This window comes from Varroa destructor, unplaced genomic scaffold (genome assembly GCF_002443255.2).
Source record: "Varroa destructor unplaced genomic scaffold, Vdes_3.0 BEIS01000001.1, whole genome shotgun sequence".
In the NCBI taxonomy this organism is placed as follows: Eukaryota; Metazoa; Arthropoda; class Arachnida; order Mesostigmata; family Varroidae; genus Varroa; species Varroa destructor.
The window spans coordinates 45,244,549-45,267,840 of record NW_019211454.1 but is presented as its reverse complement, the minus strand read 5'-3'; the positions used below and the strand labels follow the sequence as shown (position 1 = coordinate 45,267,840).

The 23,292-nt window shown below is 39.4% G+C and overlaps 1 protein-coding gene across 3 annotated transcripts; it reads left to right on the top strand.

Moving 5' to 3' along the window:
* The first annotated feature begins 643 nt into the window (after window positions 1-643).
* Window positions 644-22,574, top strand: pcm (5'-3' exoribonuclease pacman). 3 transcript variants are annotated; one of them, XM_022809326.2, is made up of 28 exons: window positions 703-860; window positions 1,191-1,475; window positions 2,123-2,265; window positions 2,468-2,557; window positions 2,823-3,098; window positions 3,347-3,459; window positions 3,642-3,824; window positions 3,977-4,119; window positions 4,496-4,600; window positions 4,843-4,974; window positions 5,196-5,293; window positions 5,380-5,535; window positions 5,955-6,113; window positions 6,446-6,633; window positions 6,834-7,002; window positions 7,291-7,420; window positions 9,014-9,160; window positions 10,200-10,370; window positions 10,618-10,748; window positions 10,953-11,147; window positions 11,289-11,484; window positions 11,765-11,875; window positions 12,279-12,433; window positions 13,736-13,883; window positions 15,657-16,062; window positions 16,197-16,906; window positions 17,161-17,214; window positions 21,402-22,574. In XM_022809326.2, the coding sequence occupies exons 2-28, from the start codon at window positions 1,470-1,472 to the stop codon at window positions 21,648-21,650; spliced, it is 4,764 nt and encodes a 1,587-aa protein (XP_022665061.1). In that variant the 5' UTR covers window positions 703-860; window positions 1,191-1,469; the 3' UTR covers window positions 21,651-22,574. The 3 variants fall into 3 exon arrangements, with proteins under 3 accessions (XP_022665071.1, XP_022665051.1, XP_022665061.1); XM_022809316.2 differs by lacking the exon at window positions 1,191-1,475 and having other exon boundaries at window positions 647-860; XM_022809336.2 differs by lacking the exons at window positions 1,191-1,475; window positions 3,642-3,824 and having other exon boundaries at window positions 644-860.
* Window positions 22,575-23,292: the final 718 nt, after the last annotated feature.

Sequence of the window (23,292 nt, the reverse complement as noted above, 5' to 3'; positions counted from 1 at the left end):
TCAAAAAAGCGCCGTAATAATTCTCATTAACTTATATAGGATAGAAAAACATAATTTTGTCATCTGTTCAGGTAACGTTCGTTCTTATTCTAGCATTTGCCGCCCGTCTACTAACTAACCGCTTTGACGGACCTGGCGCGATGCAATGTACTGCCAGAAATGTAAAAATATTTGAATGTCTCTTGGTCACACCTAGGTAATTAAATCACTTGAAATAAGCCTGGTAGATACACACGGTATCTACAAGAGGGTTATTTTAGAATGGATGTTAGCTCGTGAATCGTTAGTTTTAATGCAAACCATCAACTTTCGACCTGAGGCATATCTAAAGCTTAGAAACAATAACCCATTTTTATCTCTAACCCTTAGGTGCGATAGAATAGCGGAGGAAGTTTTATGAACGTCATTACATTAGTGGAGTATTTCCTATACTAGAACATCTATGTCGCAGATACTGCGCATATATATACTATACGTATAGGCTAATTGACTTCAGCAGATTTTCGAAAAACCCACAAGGTTTAGTCTCTGAAAATAATGTCTTTCGATGGAACCCAGTTCCGCCAAACGACTTCACTCGCGCTCGTGGCGACCACCAACAAACCGCCCGCTGAACGGCGGATTCTGGCAGATGCGTTTATCGAATTTGCGGAATACATCGGACGAGCTATCACAACATTGGTCATTTGTCTGGCAACGAATCACATCAAAATTATATATTGAGCAACTGGTTGTGTGCAGCAGGGAATTGTGTTCGATTGACATTGACTGCGGCCGGCATCAACATGGGGGTTCCCAAATTTTATCGTTGGATATCTGAGAGATATCCCTGCCTGTCAACAGTGGCTCGAGAATATCAGGTGTGTGTTTATGAGTGTGTGGTTGTATATACAAGTATTTATGTTCTGACATACATTGCAAGAGCAGTATTTATCTTACTCGCAGAAACTATGGCTAGAAATTTTTCGTGCGTATAAAATATTCGTTGGTTGGCTGAAACTCTTCCTTGAATTGTTAAGACATTTTACAGATAATAAGGGTCTGTAAAGCGTCTTTATGATCTTTAGGTGTCCATAATGGCAATCTTTGGGCAAAAAGGGCACATCATTAAATAACCATATATCATATCATAAAAGTCATTGTCATAGAAAATCGATTGATAGTGAAGGTTCTATTAAACTGCTTTTTAGGAAGCGGCAAGGATTACTCGTATAATGTCCGGATTAGTCATTTATGACGCAGACTTTTCGACGGCCAAGAGAGCTGATCTATACGTGGAAATAGAAAAAAAGGCCACTTCTATTGTAGCCACTTCTCATATCGGAGTTGACGAGGAAATGGTGCCGCGTTTAATTATTATCAAAACTTTCGCAAAAAGCACATCTTATTGTGGGGTTTTGAATAAATATAGGTGGAATGACAGAGCTAAAATCTGCATCATATGTTTAGCCCACGTATAACGACACAAGATGACGGTAAAATTTAATTTTGCTATATCGTTTTTATTGTTTGTCTATTCGACTGAATACATATGTGTACTTTATCTAATAAATATAAGTAGAAAGTATTTAGTAATAAGGGTGTTTTCCGCTAAGAAGCTACAATAGATTGAGATAGATTTATACTTATATCTACAAATTAAAATTAAAAAAATTAAGTTAAAATTGCATTGGAGATTAGATAATATACTAACTTTGCTTGCGATGTTTTTGGTTTTGATCCGTGATTGATTTGTCGATAGAATTTTCTGCAATGTTAACTGACAAACTAAATGTACGATAAATTATAAAAACGTTAGCATTAGGTGTTTTATTCTATAGTAACTTCTCGAACGTTTTTAAATGCATAATGATAGTAACTTTTTTTTTGTTCGCTCGTATGAGCGACATCTATTTTTGTTCTACCAGGGGTTGATCATCTAAGGCACCGCATCAACCGGAATACATAATAGTCACCATATTTTATTTAGAATGTGCCTTATTTTAAAAACAGTGCACTTTACCTCTTTCCCAGATTCCTCGAAATCTATTAATGAAACCTATAAACGTGAGAAATATTTATTTGAAGACGCACAAGACAGGCTAAAGTTCACTGAGATAGTTCCATTCTTTTTGTGTTGCAGTTACCCGATTTCGACAATCTCTACCTCGACATGAATGGAATTATTCATTTGTGCTCACATCCAAATGACACGGATGCTCATTTCCGTATCTCTGAAGAAGAAATCTTCAAGAATATTTTCGATTACATCGATTTCATCTTTAGGTGAGTTAGAACAAGGGCGAATTATCTATTAACTAATTTGATTGAATGAATTAATTTGATGCGTTTTAATTTTTTTTTTACAAACGTACTTGTTTGTATATATATTTGACAAAAGAATAATTTTGCAAACAGTTATTTTTAGCGATTTTGTTTGATTGTTGCCAAAAGATTACTTACTGACTACATATTTGCGTCTTTATAGGATGGTTAAACCGAGAAAATGCTTTTTTATGGCCATCGATGGTGTCGCACCACGCGCTAAAATGAACCAGCAAAGAGATCGTCGTTTCAGGTCTACTATCTCTAATATATTGCAAAAAAACATAGTGTCACAATTAAATAGCTTTATTTGTGATATATTTTTTTACCTGTCAGTTCTTTTTGAATACAGCCTCAGCACTAGTGATGACTAAATTGCTTACGAAAGTGGACTTTTATGAACCAAACTGTTCTTGTTCATCAATTGAAATTTTGTTGCTCTTAGGCAATTCAGACTATACTGAGGTTCGGACGTAGGACATCTAGATAACGGCCCGTTGTAATCCGTCGATTTTCAGAGCGGCGAAGGAGGCGGAAGAAATGGAAAAAGAGGCCAAAGAGAAGGGTGAAATATTGCCGACAGAGAGCCGTTTTGACTCTAATTGCATCTCGCCAGGAACGGAGTTCATGGAGAGGCTTCACGACAAGCTGAAATATTTTGTCGTAAAAAAGCTCTCGGAAGATGCAGTGTGGCAAGTAGAAGGTCTAAAGGTTTACCTAAGCGGACACAACGCGCCTGGTGAAGGGGAGCACAAAGCCATGGACTTTATCAGATACGTCAGGTCACAAGAAGGGTACGTGTTCTTATTAAATTATTTGGATCTGTGGCGCACGATCTACCTACATTTTACAAGTTTACATTACATGATGGACAGCGGTTCACAATTTGAAATTGGATTTTTATTCGTAGAGAGAGAAAAATGTCATTTTTGTAAGGAGACGTTATCAAATTGAATGCACTGCGTTTGTTATCCATACGGTATTATAATGTGAGGACTTGTGTTACTGATACAATGCTTCTATTGGTGCTGATCAACTATAGTTACGATCCGAATACTCGTCACTGCATTTATGGACAAGATGCCGATTTGATCATGCTAGCACTCTGCACTCATGAGCCACATATTGCGCTACTTCGAGAGGAAGTGGTTTTTGGTAAGTAAACTTCTCTGTACCGCGGTAGAACTCGGGACCGTTGTCATAACGTAACGGATAACGTAGCAGACTTCGCTGAGGCCATTAGTTCTCCAGCTTTCGTTCGAATTCTACTCAGATATAGTTGCTGTTTCTATTAAATTGTTTGTGATATATTTTTGGATCTTTTTTTGCTTACATAGGTAAACGAACTGAGAAGCGTATACAGAGCGCGGATAAAGTGACATTTCACATATTGCACATAAGTCTCCTTCGGGAATACCTAGATCACGAATTTGCTCAGCTGAAGGAACCAGGAATTTTAAAGCAGGGTTACAACCTTGAGAATATTATCGACGACTGGCTTCTCATGTGTTTTTTAGTCGGTAAGATGTATTCTCCGTAAATAAAAAATGAAAATACCCGTTTCAATTGTGCGTTAATTGTTGCTCTCTATAGAGCTATAGAAATATTGAAATTGAGAGAATCGCCGCATTGTCGATTGATGTAGTCACCTTTCGACTCCTTCCCAAACCAGGTAACGATTTTCTGCCGCATTTGCCAAATCTACACATTGCTCATGACGCTCTACCGATTTTGCATCAAACTTATTGTGATGTTATGCCGGATCTTGATGGGTACCTTCATGACAGAGGGCAGCTAAACTTGAGGAACTTCGAGGTGTGTACTTACAATATTGCAACGAACTTTAACTTTCAAATCTTGTAATATTTATCCGCACATTAGTATACCCACATTTCTGTTCCACGTCACATGATTATACGGAAATTGTTTTGAAATGTGCACGTTCACACATTTTGAACTACAAACAGAACGATCTTCGTTAAGAAGACATGGAACGTACATCAGGCTAAACGGCTAAGAAGATTAGATTGAAATTCAGATGTTCAAGGTGCATAACAATAGAAAAATAGGAACGAAGTTGGCACGTCATGGTCTTTTTAATATTCAAAAAGAATTGCTGTAGTAAACTTTTGCAAGAAAACCTTACGTGTTGCCTTAAATTATAATCGTTTGCGATCATTTAAATTTTCAGGTATTCATGCGCAAGTTGGGTGAACGCGATATAGAATTATTCAAAAACCAAAAGACAGGTCAAAGATATCTTAAAGGCAAAGTGAGCAAAGAAACGCTGGATGCGGTGAGTATATTTTCAGTAATGCTAAAACAGCCTATTTATGACGCTTTACTATGCAACAACTTTTTCAACTGTCCTATTCTAGGTTATATTCTAGAGTTTTCATGGAACTCTATTTGCATTTTCCTACTAGATATAACAAATGGCAAAATACCCTAGAGTAAACAGCGAGTCAGATTCGGAGCGGTCGATATCCTCCACAAAGCGCAAGTTTTGACGACACAGTTAATATCTTAATTTTACAGGTCAGAACGAAATTCCCAAATCTCGACATTCCTGTCTCCGACAGCGATGAACTATCAAGTGACGACACCTCGCAAGAAGAATTTCTCCAACATAAGCGACACTACTACATGACGAAAATGGGCTACAGTGAGGCTAGTGATCTTTACTTTGGAAAAGGCTTACGTTCTCTTCTATTCGGTATACGGTATATTAATACACTGAAGAAAAGCTGCGGTTCTTGAATTCGACGAGCAGCAAACTTCAATAGGTTGACAAAAATAAAGTGCGAATGATATGTGAGTGAGTTCCTAGAAACATGTTTCTGTTGGTGGCCTGCTCTGTAAGTATCTAAGATTTAAGGATTCTGTTTCAGGTGACAGAAAAGGAACTTCGCGAGCAGACAGAATGTTATATTCGAGCTGTTCAGTGGAATCTTCACTATTATTATAATGGTGTACAGAGTTGGAGCTGGTAAGCGACGGTACATTGATTTCAGTTTTTAACCTCGAAAATGATGTGCGAATAAGTGGCTTACTGGTTCGCAACGCCCATTCCAGGTATTACCCCTATCATTATTCTCCGTACATCTCAGACATCAAGGATTTTGGCGATCTTAAGCTTGGCTTTGAAATGGGTAAGCCATTTCTGCCTTTTCAACAGCTTGTGTCCATCATGCCTGCCGCATCAAGCGCGTTAGTCCCGCAGGCGTACAGGTTTGTACACTTTAAATAATTTGCGGCCACTTTTTGATTATTTTCGTGTCATTAGTAGCATTTTTCAGAACTCCATTTAGTAAATTTGCGCATAATTCTAAACATGAAATCTTGATACATGTGAAGTTTATCTATCTAGAAATTTCTATTTTTAAACGTCATGTGCTTTATTTTATCGATTCGCATATATAATATATCCTTAAACTCGAAGCTCATGCACTAGAGACTAATCAATAAATATCTATTCTGAAAATTATTCCTCCTAAAGGAGCCAATTTATAGCGAACCGATGTGAATATTCTGTTTAAGACAGCGTTAGCGTTTGCCTTCTGCCTCTTTACTTAAAGGCGGTTAAAGTGCCCTTGAATGCAGCTTTTAATAAATCACATTCGATTTTGATCTCTGCCATACACCGATAGAGGTTTGATGCTCAATCCTGATTCACCATTACGGGAATATTTCCCCGACACTTTCGAGACGGATCTCAACGGTAAAACACAACAATGGGAAGCAGTCGTGTTGATCAAATATATCGAAGAAGACATTCTGCTTAATTCTATGGCGGCATATGACAATAGGTAAGACTCCGATCAGTTTGCTTGCCTTGAATGTTCATAAACGGCATTGATAAAACATTCAGTCATGCTTTTTCTTTTACTAGTTTGAAAACAAGAGTTACAATTTCATTTACGAATCTTGGTTGTAAGAATCTACTGATGTAATTTGCTACTATCGTTTCTGTGAAGAAAAATTGTGAGCATTTACATTATTTATTCCATTTGCTGTTCTAAGGTTTTTTTGGCTTTTATGATTGATTAATTTTGTGTAATACGATGCAATTCAAATAGCGCACAATATTATTAAAAAAAAATTAATTAAGATTAAATTAAAGGCGTCTGTTATTGTGAAGGCTTTCAGAAAGAGAGAAGTCTCGCAACCAGCACGGACCGCATATGTTATTCGAATACAGCCCAAAAAGGCAAAAATCGTTTCCGTCTCCAAAACACAAGTGCTTTCCGCACATAAAGATATCGCACGCAAAGTGCACCGAAGTACCCAATGACACGTTTCGCATACAAAAGCACACCATTAAAAAAGGTACTAGTTTTTCTTCATAAATCTCCTAAACAGATGTTACATAAATATCTGAATCGGTAATTAGCATACAAATTGTTTCCAAGTCCTCTTAAAACCTAAAAATAGAATTTATTAAACTATTCGATGTGACTACGTCGTTTTATGTACTGAATAGTTTTTAAGCTTATGATAATTGCGTATGGACGTGTGTGTGTCATTAGGTCGTTTAGCAAACACAAAGGACAGCCTATACTTTCCGGGTTTTCCCTCCCTTCGGTATATCCAGCACAAAACCCGCCTGGTAAAGGAAGGATGCACCGTGTTTCAGCAGCCGTCGAGAGATTATAATATGATAATTGACGTTACAAATCATAGTACCGATATCACCAGGTATCTGCTGTTTGTTTTTTTCTTAATTAGAGCTTATAAACTAAAAAAAAAAAGAAGAGACTAAAAAGTTTCTCTGATTGGTTAGAATTGCCTACAAACTAGCGGTAGGCACGGTAAACCTAGCTCTGATAAGGGAAGTGCTTCGGACAGCTTAATGTGTCGATTCCACTGTACGACTTGCATGGAAGAGCACGAACGAGCATTAGCTCGAAGTTCGTAAACAATGGATAAAGCAGGATTTGAATAGGAAACAATGGACGAACTATTCCACTTACTATTTCATTTCAGATACGCGAAGTTGGTGGGAAAAATCGTCCATATTGACTACCCACACCTTCGGCAGGCGCTTGTTACGAAGATAAGTGACGGCAAGACAGTCTACAGTGCCGAAGGAAAAAGCTTACTTAGCGAGACTGAAGTAAGTCAACGTCAGTACTTTTGGACAAATAGAAACACTTAGCTATTATATAGTTTATTACAAGGTCAAGGTTGAATTTTCGAGATTATAATGTTACCGCGCATCTATAGTCATTGGTTTGGTGTATGGCAGACCACACTCTTTACCGTTGGTTAATTAGAGGTTTGCAATAATATGGTTCAAAAGCATGTTTTAACTGACATCCAGTTCGTCTTGTCTGATTTTTAGAATTTGGAATAGACTTAGATTGAAAATCGTATTTGTAAAGTCAACACTCTATCCTTTCATTGGGTGTTATTAAAGTGCTTATTTAGGCTACCAAAGCCTTGAAAATAAGCTTTTTGGTATAATACCATATCTTTTTTTCGATACTAGTGGACATTCTGCTGCAAATCAATTGGATTAAATTAGGTTAGGTTCTTCAAAATGGTTGCTACTAGAAGAAAAGTCTAGGAACGTGTGGTCGAATTGCACTTTATTCCAGAAACTGGCTTTCACGCTACATAGCTCATAATCACGTGTCTTTGATAGCCGTAACTTGCCAATTACGGCAAACATTATTGAGCACACTAGATACATTTATACTTTTTAAAATAAATTTACTCATTGTACATTTGCGTCGTAATACCGTGGCCAATAGCTTTTTTTATAATCCAGCCGTTTAGGTATGAAGTTTCCTATATTATCACTGGTTTTGTCAAGAACCTGTTGCTTTATCTAAATTTGTTAATTATCATCACACACGAACCCGACAAAATTTCTCTTATCTCTGAAGCGTATTGCAGTAGTATTTCAGGAAAGGTCCGAAATTATATATTTGAAAACGAGTGCTACATATTATTGCGAGCCTTAGGTCTGTGTTATCGCGAAAGGTCGAGGTTTCGAGCAGCTGTTGCGCAAGCTTAAGGTATTCGAGCTAAAGGGTAGTTTGCTTTCTGTATTCTTTGAGCAAGTTACCTGTTTGTATTTGTAAAGGGAACAGGTCATCGTATGCCAGGTATCTCAGAGCTTGTTTTAATATGTTGCTGACCGAACTGGACTTTTGTTTGACATCTAATGCATAAGCAGAGTCTTAGCATTACACGGCTACCTTTAGGCTATAAACGAGATGTATTATTTCGACTTCGAATCAAAAACAATTGGAACGAATCAATCCAAATGAGTTTGTCGTTGACTTATTACTTGCGATTTTTTTGTTCAGGTCAGATGGGTCAGATAGATCTGAAAAGCAAAGTCCCTTTCAGTTCCATTTCCTTCATTGAGGCCGTGATTCTTACACAATTTCTTATTTCATCGAATGGTGTAGGTCAATACGAAGAAGGTGTCTCGGTAACTCTATGATCCCACTAGTGAAAATGTTTCTTCTATTGAAGTCTGTCACTTGCTTAAGTCGTGGCTAATTTGAGGTTTTCTATCTAAAAACAATGATGAAAGTTACGTAGACTTGGACACAGGGAGCTTTCCTGCTTCGCTGTGCATGACAGTATGACTAATCTTCTCTCTGATGACTTATTTGTTGGCTTAAATATAATTTCTTTCTTGTGATCATATAACAACAATCGAGTGTAATCGTGTATCATCTACATTTTTTAGGAGAAAGATTGTGCTCGCAAGGTCGAAAATCTGCAATCCAAACTTCGCATTCGGTGGGGTATCGATACAGGCGAAGGAAATCAGAAGCTACTGATTACGTGTAAGCCGCTTGTCGGAAGGAAGTACATCTACAAAAATGATGATCAGGTATGACGGTGGTCCCAGAGTGTTGCAATACTGCAGTCTCACTTCTGATACTGAACTTCCATTGATTTCATGAACCATTGATTCCGTTGATCAGGGCTTAATGATATCTGGGTAATAACCGCGAGTTCAGGGGGTCATCAGCTTAGACCCAGTGCTATATATGTACGTCGTGAAGCTAAGTTAAGCTTAAAATAGAAAGAGTGAAGTATATCGATGCTAGCCGACAAATTTGGCTGGTTAACTCTCCATTATTTTGGAAAGGTGTGAGCGATAACCTGTTAAGCTTACTTTAGGAAGAATAAGTTTAAAAGAAAAAATATCTATTAATTTCTAAAATCAATGCTCAGTGATGAAGCTTTTATTCCTCAACGCCTACAGCACTGAGGGAATTTACCAATGGTTGGTGAAGATATTAGGAAAGGAGGGCCTCAAGCAAAAGCACTATATATGATTGGTGCAGACATTGAAGTGTTAAAGACCAGTGAGAAGCTAACCACATTTCGGGACATGAAGGATAAAAACACATTGCTGAAATCGAGGAGGGTTTCCACAAAAGCAGATTGGAATATGAAGACTGACATTTTGTATGTAACATATTATAGAATTGTAACCCAAATACTAACAATGTGGAAACTGAATAAAAAATGGTTTCCCCGTAGATTGCATGTAGTGTGATCCTTATGAAATCTACGGAACTTTAATCAACGATAAACTCGTTTAAAATATACTAAAAAGGGCAACTGGTAAGCAAACATATCCCGCTATTGATTTATCCCGAGAAGATTACATATAGGGACGTGAATGGTAGTTGTGTGGCCGTTCAGAAACTGCTTAACCACCGGGACAAATGTGTAAAAAATAGTTTTTCTAAAACATATTAAAAATCGTTCCAGCCCAACTAGTTCAAAAGTTACTCAGTTTTAACGTCCGCCGCATTGGCTTGTAGCGACCTAGTGTATTTAAGATTTAAAATCACTCGCGTCGAAATGAGTACATTTGATTTTTTACACAGCAATCTGTCAATGGGTATAATTAATAGGTAACCATTGAACGTCAGTGGGCAGAGCAAGAGAAGATAGTTCTACACAGCACAATGGTTTGCGGTTTACGGGAGCATGAACAAGAGGTGGCGCAATTTCAAACAATTAGTGATGTCTTTGTTAAAGATAAGCTCGTCTTTCTTCTCAGCCCCAATGAGTACGGGATGAAGGTGAGTGGATTTTGATAACAAATAGGCGTGTTTTTATTTTGTTTTCGTGGATCGTCTCCATAAAGAACAGATGTTTCAAAACACCTCGGCCATAGTTTTTTCAGCTATTAGAAAAAGCAGGCTTTTCTTTTTAATTGAGAATCGGTGATGTATACCACTTAGTTCGTGTATTTGACTAGGCTTTAGCTAGTAATGATCTTCGTTGCTGACGGAAGTGTATTACGTCGAATGACTCGTGCTTTTCCAGGGAACTATCTGTGGATATCAAAAAGGAGGCTATCTCGTGGTGGAGAGTCGATTTAGGGAAGAGCCTGATTTTACTGAGATCCGTAAGAGAGAACCGAAGCTACGAAAAAGGAATTACTTGCCAGCATTTAGGTAAGCTTTACTGCATTCACTTATGCGCTTAGAGATAAAGTTGGCTTTCGTTTCTTCTGCATATGCGGAGTTTCCCTACTTCTAAGTACTATAGAACCGAAATAGACAGAAGTGCGTTATCGCAGTATCAACTATCATGAAAAAAATTGCGCTGTACTAAGCCTTCTATGAATATTATATATTGGCTTGTGCATTTTGATCTAGATTGGCGCGTGAACTTGGACTTGATTCCCATCTAGTAGCTCGACTGACGGGATGTATCCAAATTCAGCTAAATTCGACGGAGGCTGATTCGTCGCAGCACGTCAACATTGGGATGAATCTGAAGTTTAACAAAAAGAACGAGGAAGTAGTAGGCTTTTCAAAGAAGGTAACAACTCAGGAAGGAAAGACCGAATGGTACGCACCGCTCTCGAGTTGCTTTTTTCATTTATATTTGCAAGTTTATAAACAATGGTGACGGTGAAATGTGAATATGCATAAACAAAATTGACAGTCGACTTATATATATATTACAAAGAGAACGTGTGAACATTAAAGGCGTTTCTCGCAAGATACGGTTGCGGCTCTTCGGGAGCTAATCATGACGTTCGGCGACTTTTATCTGGCGTTAAAACAGTTCATCGGGATGGACAAGATTCCCTTAGAAAAATGTTTCCCGGGAGAGTCCTACAAAGATGGGTTGAACAAAGCCCGCGAAATTGCCAAGTGGATCAAGGACCAGCCCTTCTCTAAGGTACTGATGAAGCGTGGTTAATAATATCGTTAGCATTGAAAATGAAACATAAGGATTCTTAGTATGAAAAAATGTCAGGTTCAAACGTTTCAAGATTAGAGAAGTTGAAAGTATATGATACCCGACATAGTATGCTGGCGTCCTAGGGAATACGTCGATTCTCTCTCGCGTAAGCTGTAGGTTGCGTCAGGGATAATAAAAGGGAGGCTGGTGAAAGATTTAATTTACGCTACGAATTGCACATACCGTAATCGCTTCCATTGTTACAATGCCTTTACAGGCGCCACATCAGACTTCTGGAGCCATTGTGTTTGATGAAGGCGTTATCGAAGCAATTCAACAGTGTGTGGATGAACATCTTAAAAGCCCGGAGATTGAGCAAACTGTTAAGGTAAGTACAAATTTCGCTTCGCAGAAATTATACTCTGTCAAGTAGTTTTTTTAAACTTCCTTAAGCTCGACGTTATCTTTCCGAATGTAAATTTATCTGTGAACGGTTAGTTATACATTGCTCTTGGATATAGTATTTTTTCGAAAGAGATGTGGATGTTTAATAAAATCGCATATTTGTCCTAAATTAAGAGAGGTGAAAACTGTGTACAAAAAAGTGAAACTGGTGATTTCTAGATACGAAATAAGTTAGCATAGTTATGATGTATGGAAGCCTCGCTAGCCTATGGTTTCACAAAAGTTTGATCGAAAATTTTCGTTTGGAAAACATTGTGATAAGTTTTCTGTTAGCAACTGGATTCCGGTTAAGTTGTGACTACCAAGTAATCAGTGATCATTCGCAGGTACACGTAACCGATGTCTACTTGCCCAACGTTTGCGTTAATTTATTCGTTCCCGACAAGCGCGCGTATTTCTGCATGTACGATCGTGTTGTCAACGTGCGGCCTGATATCGCTGTACCACTAGGTCTCAAGGGTACAGTTATCGGCATCCATCGGTAATTATGAAACATTTTTTCTATACTTTATTGAATCCTGGTTTCTGGCCCTACATAAATAGTAACCGTTTGATGCCTCGCTGTGGATTTTATACGAGTACAATTATTTAGGGGCCTCTAAGGTTATCGTAGTTATCCAATCACAGAGTTTTCGACTGAACGGACAAAGCCAATCCGTTTACACGTTACCTGATATTCCCAAAGCTCAATTTGTTATTTCGCATAATTATAGAAATGTAATTGATTTTGCTATAATTGTATAGTGCTTCGTGTTCAAGTGTACACTGGCACAAAGTTAGGTCGACGTATTTACTACTTCGTCTATTTTTTTCTATCAATATTCTGTCAGGAGCCACTAAACATTCTATATATATATATATATATATGTAGAATGTTTAGTATATATCGAATATATATTTCTTTTCTTGAATTTTTTTTAATATGGTCATATTAGTTGCTTCTAAGATTGAGTCTAAACAAAAATAGATATTCTAAAGAAATTTTTTGATTATTTTAAAGACAATTTTAGACAGTTATTTTTGCTCAACATAAGCACCTTCCAGTAGGATTACAGTTTAGATTCTGGATCTAAACTACTAACTAACCAAAGTATTGCTTCTTGAGTTCGAAAGTAAATTTTTAACAGAAACCGTACAACGTCAAGCGATATTGCTGCGCGTAAACCTATTGAAATGTAGCTTCAATACACTCCATTTGAGAAATTTCTGCGAAACTGAATCTTCGGCTGGTAGGAAGCCAAAAGTCTTAAAAATAAAGGAGCTCGAAACGGCCAGAATGGTTCAAAGGTGCAAAAAAACGGAAAAAGACTCATCTGAAAAATTAACTGTGAAAGCATATCTGGACGACTTAATGTGCGATCGGTTTCTCCTTTCCAAAACGGCTATCGGTTTTTGTATTAAAGCTTTTTGGGCGGTATATCAAAAATGGCTCCCTAAGGCCTTTAATTCTAAACATTGTGAAAAGCCTTCTGCTTTCCCTCGTCAATATCTTTGTCGGATTTTTCGGGAGTGCATGAAACTGGCAATAATGTAAATCGTCGATTTCGGGAAAATGAAAGCTTTTAGTTTTGGTAAGGGTTCGTTCAACACGAAAAAATTGAATAATAGCCGATCCTTGCTTAAATTCCCAAAACTACACACTGTTTCTTGTCATTAGGCATTTGTTGATTTGTTCTAGGTCAAACCGCCGAAGTCTGTCGGAATTTTAATGCTCCGTTCGGTATATTATCAGTACAGTCATAAACATCTTGGAATTTTATGTCGATTAACCCATGTTCTCTAGGGGCGAGCAGGAAGATGAGCGTGAAGCAACGTATGAAGTTCTCTTCGATAAAGAATTTGCGACCGGAATTCAGAGCCATGGAGTCAAGGGTCGACGGGTCGCAACACTATCGGTTGTTTCGCTAATAAACATCACCCATGGACAGCGGGTTAGTTCATCCTCTTCCGAGCAAGGCTTGAATAGAGTGACGTAGCTCAAGGCGGTGATGAAAAGGATGAACACGTCGAAAAAAGCTTTATTACTTTTCAAAAAATCTCAAGGTTTTCAGAATACTCTCAAATGTCTTCGTATGTTAAAGACAATCACACAATATAATCTTGCGTTAACGAGATCATTTAATTTCAACTGTGAGAGATATTTAACTGCCTCTTATTCGCTAGAAGTAAAAACAGGGATGCCCGAACGGGCTGAAGCTTTTGTGTTGATACCCTTGTTTTAGCATTTAGTCGAAGAAATGTAAATTCGACGGGTTCCTAACTTTACCGCGGGATTCAGACTACCGCTTTTACCCTTCGCAACCCAAGACGCAGCTAGTGGTTAAAGACTAAATGTAACCTTTCTTCAAGGGCTGAAATCGCATAGCACCAATGTAGTATGAAATACAGCATTAGCAATTTTAGAAACCCATCGTCGACTTCTATGAGTAGTGAAATTTTTTTATATTATATAATATTAATTTGTATCATAGAATAACCTGATACAATTTTATGAATTCGGCAAATATATATTAGAGCCAGCTTGTAAAACTGCGCAGAACTATCAGGTCATTCCCTGTGTCTTCTACGAACTTGAATGTTTTTAGAAACAAATTACATTTTTACTATATTTAATTACATATATATTTATATTTAATTTAACACTTTCAACTGTGGTAGAGTTTAATCATATAAAAGGGATGTCGTTGAAACGAATGCAGCAAGCTATATGTTGAACATAATTTGTAACGTGGGCCGTTCCGGTCAGCTGAAATGCACTTGAGAGCAACGATTTTTTACACACTGTTCCTTGTTAAACTTCGCGCCGAAAATTAGTAAAATAGCTAAGAAATTGTTGGTTTCTAAATATAGTTGATATTACAAATTTTGAACCCATCGAAGTGCCGTTGCAATCACTTCTTTTAAAAATTCCATGTAACTAATTTTCTGGCGTAACTTGTTTATAATAATAGAGTATACGAGTGCACCAATTAACTACTTCACAGCACGTCGGTGTCAAAATAGACGTGTTCTGTGTGGCTCTTGTGCGTGTTCTTCAACTAACCTGAAATGCTCCGCGTTTAATAAAACATCTTTAAACAAACGTTTAGTATTAGCAATGAATCAAGGTGCTGTTTCCGTAGTAGGGTGTCCGTATACACGTATTTTCTAAAGCCGTCTCAGTCGGGTGACACCCATCAAGGATAACGTCTTCCTAATGCACGCGTAGTTAGGGTAACCGTATATACCTTAATCTGCGATGAGAGTTTTCTTGAAGGCATAGCTACATCTTGAAAGGATTATTGTAACCAGGTCAAGCAGCTACGGAAAACGCAAATACAGTGTTTCTTTATGATCTCATAAATCGATCGATGCATTAATTAGCTTAAATTACACGTTTTTTTCTGTACTACTTGAATATGCTGCCGAAATGAAATATCGTATTGTGTTACGCAGCATCGTTCAACAATCAGCATTCGTTTTTTTCTATGTTTCGTCTCGCCAACCCAAAGAACGTAAAGATGACCTTACAAATACCGGCTTTCACTACAGCAAAATTGGGTTACATTCGTGACCAGTTTCAATGGTTCTATAGTTGTTGTTTGCATATTGGTCTGTATTAACCCAATTTGTGTGATTTTTATAAAACTATTGGTACATTCCGTTTTGCTGCACAATATGTCGTGAAAAGCTAGTCGTATAATGAGGTACTTTTTTTTTTCTAGATGTTGGACGAATCTCAGAAATCAGAAATGCTGCGTCGCGAGCATGGCGCATATCAGGCGGGAAATCCAATAACAGGACGTGCCAAGCAACAACAGACTCCTCAGCAGAAGCAGCAGCAGTCGAAACAGCAATATCAGCAAAACGTACAGTCGGACTTGCGGAAATCTAAAAACGTAGCCGAAGAAAAGTCGAACAGTCGTCCGCTACAAAAAGACCATTCTCGAAACAGATTGGCCCAGTCTACAGGCCTTATCTCTGGTAGCAAGCAGGAGGGTTCCCCCGCCGTTAGAGCAAAGAAAAATGTGGGTTCATCTGGAAAGTTTGAAACAGCTTTCCCGGATCCAGTTGGCATGGAAACATCTTCAACAGATAACATCATTACCTTTCTTTTCAACTCAATATCAGGTAGGAAGGCAGTAGTCTGATTTAATTGAAAATTTGACAAAAAGCTAACTAGATTTAATACACCATGCGGGATTATTAGGTATTTCTGAATGGATTCTTGAAGAACAAAAGTTAACTTCAAACTGGTAAAACAGGCGTGAAGGCATCACTTGGCCAAAACCCAAATCCCGTTTCCCTATCCACGGCGCCTACGCTCGTCAGACCTATGGCTGTGGAAGCAACTCTGAGTACGAAAACAGAAAATTCAGGGAATGCTAGTAATTATACGCAGGGCATTCCTATAACGGTGACGCAACTTTTTGGCTTGTCCCAAACGGGGCAGCTAACCGAAACAGAGGCAGAGACGAAGCAGGAGCATCATAATATTTCAGCGAAGATGAAGCAGAAGTACGGTGACTTTAGCATGCAGCAAGCCACACCAAGCAAAAGCGTGTCTAATGCAAGGCAGCCTTCAGCAAATTACTTTAATCAGCAAGGCCAACAGCTACAACAACGGCAGCAGCACCAGAAACAACAGCACTGGGATCAAGGGCATACTGCGCATGGTCTGCCCGTCAATCTCATTCCTGGGGCATGGAAAGAGAACCAACTAAAGGAGGTCTATGGTTATCAAAAGTATCAGAGGGGTCTCCAGAAGGATCTTAATGAACCACACTATCATCCCCAACAAACGAGCCGTAAAAATCATACGGATCAATGTCAGAAGAACAAATCGCCTCATCATCAACAAAGCAAACGTCAGGATCAGCACGAAGACCATTGCAAGGATCCTTCTCATAACAGACAACAGCGAGCGAGTGCAGCTCAGGCAAATAAAGGCAGCTTCGCGTTCATCCCATCGCAGGTCAGTTGAATACTATACTTATCTTAATAATAAATGTAATTTATATAAGACATTGTAAACCAAATTAGTCTTAAGTGTACTATTCACTAAGATGATCACAACGTGGAAGGAGGGGGAAAGCATAACAGTTGATCGTACGATTTCGTGTTCATTCTTGCTTTATGCATCGGTATATCGTGTGAATAAATTCATAATCTAATACTGTGTAGAAGAACATTTCATAATTAAATTAAATATCCTTTTTGTCTGGTTAGGTAATGATGGCCGAAGCCAAGGGACGTACTGCTGCTCAAAAAGGCGCCGCAAAGGTAACCAGTAATTCTGGAAGCAAATTAATTGGTAGGGAACATGTTAAAAGTGTGCATGTATAATATATTTACTGGAGCCGCTCTCATCAGTGCCACAGCTATTGATAATTCTTACTCTTTCAATGTTTAAGGCGATCCATTTATGACATAGAGCAGTGCACACACGCGTGTCCAAGCAAGGGAAGTTCAGGTGAAGGAGCTGTTGAGGAGAAGAAACTGAAATCAGACAGAAATTACGAAGGCAGGCGTAAAGATCATGCAAAGCCTGACGAGAGAGTCGGCTGTGAGTTGTAGGTAGAGAAAATTAGACTGCCTGTTTCGATGAAGCTGGCCTTGGTGGTTGTATGAGTTGGCTGTGGCCGCAGGAACAGGTACTGTGGCGCCTTAGGCTGTACCTACGCGGTTAGCACGGTAGGACCTAGAGCTCATGACGCGAGGGACTACTGGGATGTTTTCGAACGGAAATCGCACGCACGGTTTCACCCAGAGGAAGTTGGCACACTGGAAGCGTTTTTCGAAAAAGGAAAATGGACAGAAGTTCGAAGGGTCCAAAAACTCTAAGCGACTGTCATAGACGATTTTGAACTGGGCTTTGCGTTCCTCCTGCCTGCATTAAAAGGACGGTGAAGCTGATCGTTTCTGGACTTTATCGTGGCGGCCAATCCGCTTTCGTATGGTGCTCTTATCCAAGCCACCCGCCAGATAACGCCAGAAAACGGGCGACGAGCGGAGACCGATCGTCAGGAGGGCTGAGTCTGTTTAGCGAGGCTCCATGAATGGTCCTACCGACGCGGTCTGCTACGGTGTTATTGCTTGCGTGCACAGCTCTTGAACATCAAATCGCGCCACCGTGGCTCCTTTGGCCTGATCCGATTCATCGAAGCCGTGGTTCCTTTGGAAAATTGCATCGAATTAAAAGGCATACAATTAGTCCGGATGGTGCTGGACACCGCCGCCGAGATGAGTACCGTCTCGGTTGGGTCAAAGCAACACACTAATGCATGGCACTGCTTCGGCCTGCCAAACGGGCCGTCATGTTTATCGATGCTCAATAGCATCCGTACGAAAAAATAAAGCTCAAGGTCGTAAGAAACTGGGTGGAGGTACCGTCGTCGATAACCTAGTTTACTATGTCAACCTCGGACAGCCGTTCCTAAAAAATAATTTTGTTTTGGCTAAAAATTAATCAGGTGGTATGTCACAATATTTGCCGAGTCGCTCTTGGTAGTCTTGGCCAAAGAAAGCCAGTTAATGCCTAGCGCCTGCTTGAAATGGGTAGTCGCGGCCATTCAGTTACCAAGGCTTAAGTGTTCCGGTAGGTGGGGTTTTGTATACGTCTTGCATGCACTTTTGTAACCTTGTATGGCGTGGTGACCACTGGTCAAAAAAGAGCATGTGGTCTAGTCAAAAATCTCGGCTCGTCTATGTGCGAGTGAAAACCAGGTAAGGCCAAGCTCAGGAAAGTGTATTACTTATCAAGTCTTGAATCAAGAAAACCGCTCGAGTTCCATATAGACAAAGCCTGGATCCGGCTTGGGTCTTACTGTAAACATCTGGTGAGGTCGTCACGTGATGAGTTAATGCACTTATTCGAGAAGGTGTGAAGGCTACCCGTAATGCACCTTGTAATTCATATGGTGCCCACTGATGGTCATTCTTCTTACCTGTACGCACACTGGCAGCGGGTCGTATCTACGTAACGGGTTTGCATCGCAAGGGAAGTACCGCTGATGTCTGCTTGCGATGTAATAGAGCATGGTCCATTTCGATAACATCGTCGTATTTTGTCGAAGGCTCGAGAAGCATCTCCGAAACGTACTCTGTTTTTAATGCCACCGGTCTACACATTAAGGCGACGAAGCATTAATTTGCTCTGCGGGAGATCGCTTACCTCACACGTAATATTTTCGTGTTGGAATCTCTTTTAACAATGAGAAAGTTCTAGTGAGTTATGCCTTAGCGTCGGTCACACTGTTCGTCAGTTACGAAGCTTCATGAGGTAAGTATCTTACTGCTGCCGATTTTGAAAAGGCTTCGCAAAGGTCACAAAACCGTTATACGATCAGAAGCAAACGTCCCCTCGCGTAAGTTGCACCTTATAAGGAAGCATTACTGGCTTTGTAGGGGGCAATGACGGGTAAATCTATCTCGTAGTCGTTTGGAAGAGACTTGCCGATCGATGTCATAAATCAGTGCGAGTGGTGTTGGCGTGGGGACGGTGCTCGTTTAGACGGAGACGTGGGGCGCGTTATAGCCTATGCGAATGGGCGTCGTTCGCTCCGAAAAAGCGAAGTGGCATTCATCGCAAATAAATTAAGCGTCTGGCAGTTGTCTGAACACGAAAGAAATTCTACCCATACCTGTGTGAACGGCGATCTGTAGTGGCCATTAACAGTAGCGTGCTAACGTACCTACCTTGAGTTGGATGGTGGGGCCTTGTTGGAATACGACTTTGACGTGCGGCAGCGTAGCGACACAGCAAACCGTAACGTGTACGCGTTGTGGCGATAATATATGGCGGTACTCGTGAAAAAGGCGGTAAATGATGGTGCTAGTCCTGGACCGCTTGCAGTACGTCAGTTGACCAGCCTGGGTTGGCTTCCGGTGGTGGCCATGTTCCTAAGAAATGATCAAGTTGTCTTGCCGTAGAAGCTTAAAGTGGCCTGCCCATTCTACTATGACAAATCATTTTGCACCATTAGTTCAATAGCGGGGTCTTCGGCCGGTTTTCCCGCAATAGGCTGGAGGTCGTTATTTGCTCTACCACTGCAGACATCATAAGCTTTATGAAGGCCGCCCACCGATTGAGGTCTCGTTACTTATCGGCAAACGACGTCTTGATGAGAATCCAGGAACATGTATAGCGTCATTTGTGAGCGGACAAAACCGCCAACTCGGCCTTCTGCGAAAATAGGCCTGCATTTTTTGAAGCCACTGCGCATGCCTGAGAGTGTCATTTTTCTATATTAGTGAGTGTAAATTATTGTATCTGTTTCTTTGCACATTTTCCCGGCTTGCTACGCGATTGCCTGGGTCGTGGTAAAAGCCCCTTCCGCCCTTCAGGTTCATGGACGCATTCTCACGGATAACGCTACCTATCGGTGCGTGCGGTAGTATTCTGCACATTCCAATATTTCCCGTATTAAAATCGCCCTATCTGCAAGCGATCGAAATGGTGGAGCAAACGACTCGCATGATCCCTTTCCACGCGTCTACTGAAGTAAAATACGATTTGACACAACTTTTGAATTTTATAAAAACTTAACATCGAAATAATGAGTCGACGTCCCGCAAGTGTCTGCAAAAATACGGATGATGCTTGACTGAGGGAGGTAACACGGAGGCGATTGATCAAGAATTTCGAAGGCATAAGCTTACTCGCGAATGAAGTAAGGCCAGGAAGAAGACGAACAGGTTACACTGCGGCATGAAAACTATAGGTGCCGCGTCAATGATCGGGAGGCGACGTCGTCTTCAACAACTCTTACTAAAAAGCAATCAGCAACGCATGTTGATGCGAGAGTTTTATCTTTATTCCCAGATGGTACAGTTGATATACCAATTAAAATTCCAGAATTAAAAAAACTTCATAGACTGTTTACCTTGCAGAATTTCGAAAGAAGTCTTAGACGACCAAATTCAAGTTGAAAAGGAAACTATTGGTGTTGTTATATAAACAAGTAACTGGCATAAGGAAAACAAATAGAGTCGTGTTCGATAGGGCATTTCATTATCACAATAAATTACAAATGCAAGAGGGCAATGTAGAAGGACACCTTAGGATGTCTGATGAAGTATCTAGAAGTTATATTTCTCAAGGGTAAACGGAACACTAAATGGGTAATGCGTACAGAAGACTGCTACTTATAAGTAGTTTGGAGTTATTCCTATTCCTCGAAATTTGCAAAACTCGCTAAATATCCTTCAAGCATAACATACCCTGAGAATCAATTTTAATCTCTTAGAAAAACCTCTAGAAGTCCGCCTGCCTCGGTATAAGCAGTTGAAACTTACGACTTCTTTTTTTCTACAAAAGACCGTTAATTCATTGATTTCATTCATTTCACACGGTCTGTCTAAATGTATAATATGTACTTATTATACCTGAGTCTACCAACATGAATTTGTTTAAGATAATTTTTTACCTCTGAGACCGAATTTCTCATCCCCATTTGATGTGATTGCAGGCAGCGTCGACCCAGGGTGGTGGCGAGACGAAGCACTCAGATCCGATGAGACATGATAAAACACCGACTTTACATACAACTGATCAACGGCAACGCTCAGAGAACGTGTCGTCCTCTGCAGGCAGAAGCGCCGCCGGGCCAAGCGCAGGTCCGCCTCGTACCGGAACAAGCGTCGAGGCCAAAGTGAATCGCACTCTTCGAGGCCGTCGAATGGGGGCTAAATTCGGCGATGCCGAAGTAAATCAGTAAATATAGTCACTCACCAATATTTTTTCTAGAGAAACCTTCAGTTACTGCGCAATCATTATTGACCGACGTATTTTGGGCGTACCGTCCATTCAGTCAAATCAAGTAAAGTTGGGTGAAGATGCTAGAGAACAATTAGACGGTGTGCATTTGTACAAAGATCACTGTCCCACGAGTGCTGAGTCGCAATTTGAAGGATATCAAAAACGTAATGTTGAACTATTGCTAACGATAGGACACCAATTTTAGTGGCGATTTTCTATTTCAGCGGGCTGAATTCGCTCTGTGTTGATCTTTGTTTATTCTTTCCCTGAAAAAATTTCGTCATTTTCAAACAAATGTTTCGTTTACCGTTACGTTTGCGCATGTCGACATATGGGTTATCATTTGGATATGACAATATGCTTCTGAAGATTTATTAAATAGCTAACTAAACTTAGCACGTACACATTCGTTTGGGCTTGTGTTGAGCTAATAATAATAATAAATCTAATAATGGACATCCAAAAAGATAATAACTCACTCAACTTTAGTATATTTCTTTATTATTATGATCCTGAGGAGTAGCCCTATAGCCGGCTAAAAGAAATACTTATGCAATCATAACGTAGCTTTGGTTTAAAAAGAGATGGATTGAAACGCCTCAGTCATGCAAAGTATTATGAAATGTAAATATAATTTTATTAAACATGCACTTTGTTGAAATGTGAAAATCTATTGTAGAGCTACAGAAAATGAACGTAGAAAGAAGATCCTATCTGGCTCTACTTAAGATTCTTATCAAGGGTTTTGACTAATTAGTTAACACTTTAATAGTGCCTGAATGATTAACATTTAAGAGGCTTCGAAATTACTAGTTACTAATTAAACTTATATCGAAATAATATATGAAACGACTAATCATCCCATAGTATCCGGGAGACCAGACGTGACTTTTGTTTATTTCATAGTTAATACGCAAAGGTAATAAATAGTAATAATGCAAAAGTAAAAAAAAATTAATTGTATTGTGGTGAGTGAATTTGATTAAGACGCCCGCACAGGGATAACAAAAGTGATTATGCTTGAAGCCTTTGTGAAAATTATAGAATCCAGGTGGCCGACGAAAACCGTTTGTGATAACATATCTGAGACTCCCAATAACTGGCAGAAGAGTACAAAGGTGCTTCCACACGACAAAAGGTTGATTGGAAATTGTATTGTATTAGTCTTATTGTATTATTTTTGGTAATATAGCTTATGTGAATATGCGATGCACACATGTATCTTTAGATGATCCTATTAGGGACGTTAGATACTATTAAGACAATAGCGCAGGCCAGGTGCGCTGAGTCAGTTTTGGAAACCGTGACATTGGCAAGGTGCAGCTGGTACGCGTCTGTCCCTTAGACAACAACTGAAGGATCTTTCAACATGAGTTATAATAGGCATTTGTCGAAACCGAGCTTTTAGTCAATATTTAAGATTAATATTTCTATATTGAATGACTTTTTGTATAAAAATACAGCATCACGTGTGCACAACTAGTTGGAGATTTCAGCAAGAAATCAGCTACTTGCTGTAAAAATATGTAGATTTTGTCGGTACAATTAATCTGCTCTAGAGTTTTTTATAAAGACCATATATAGAAATAGATGGGTACAGT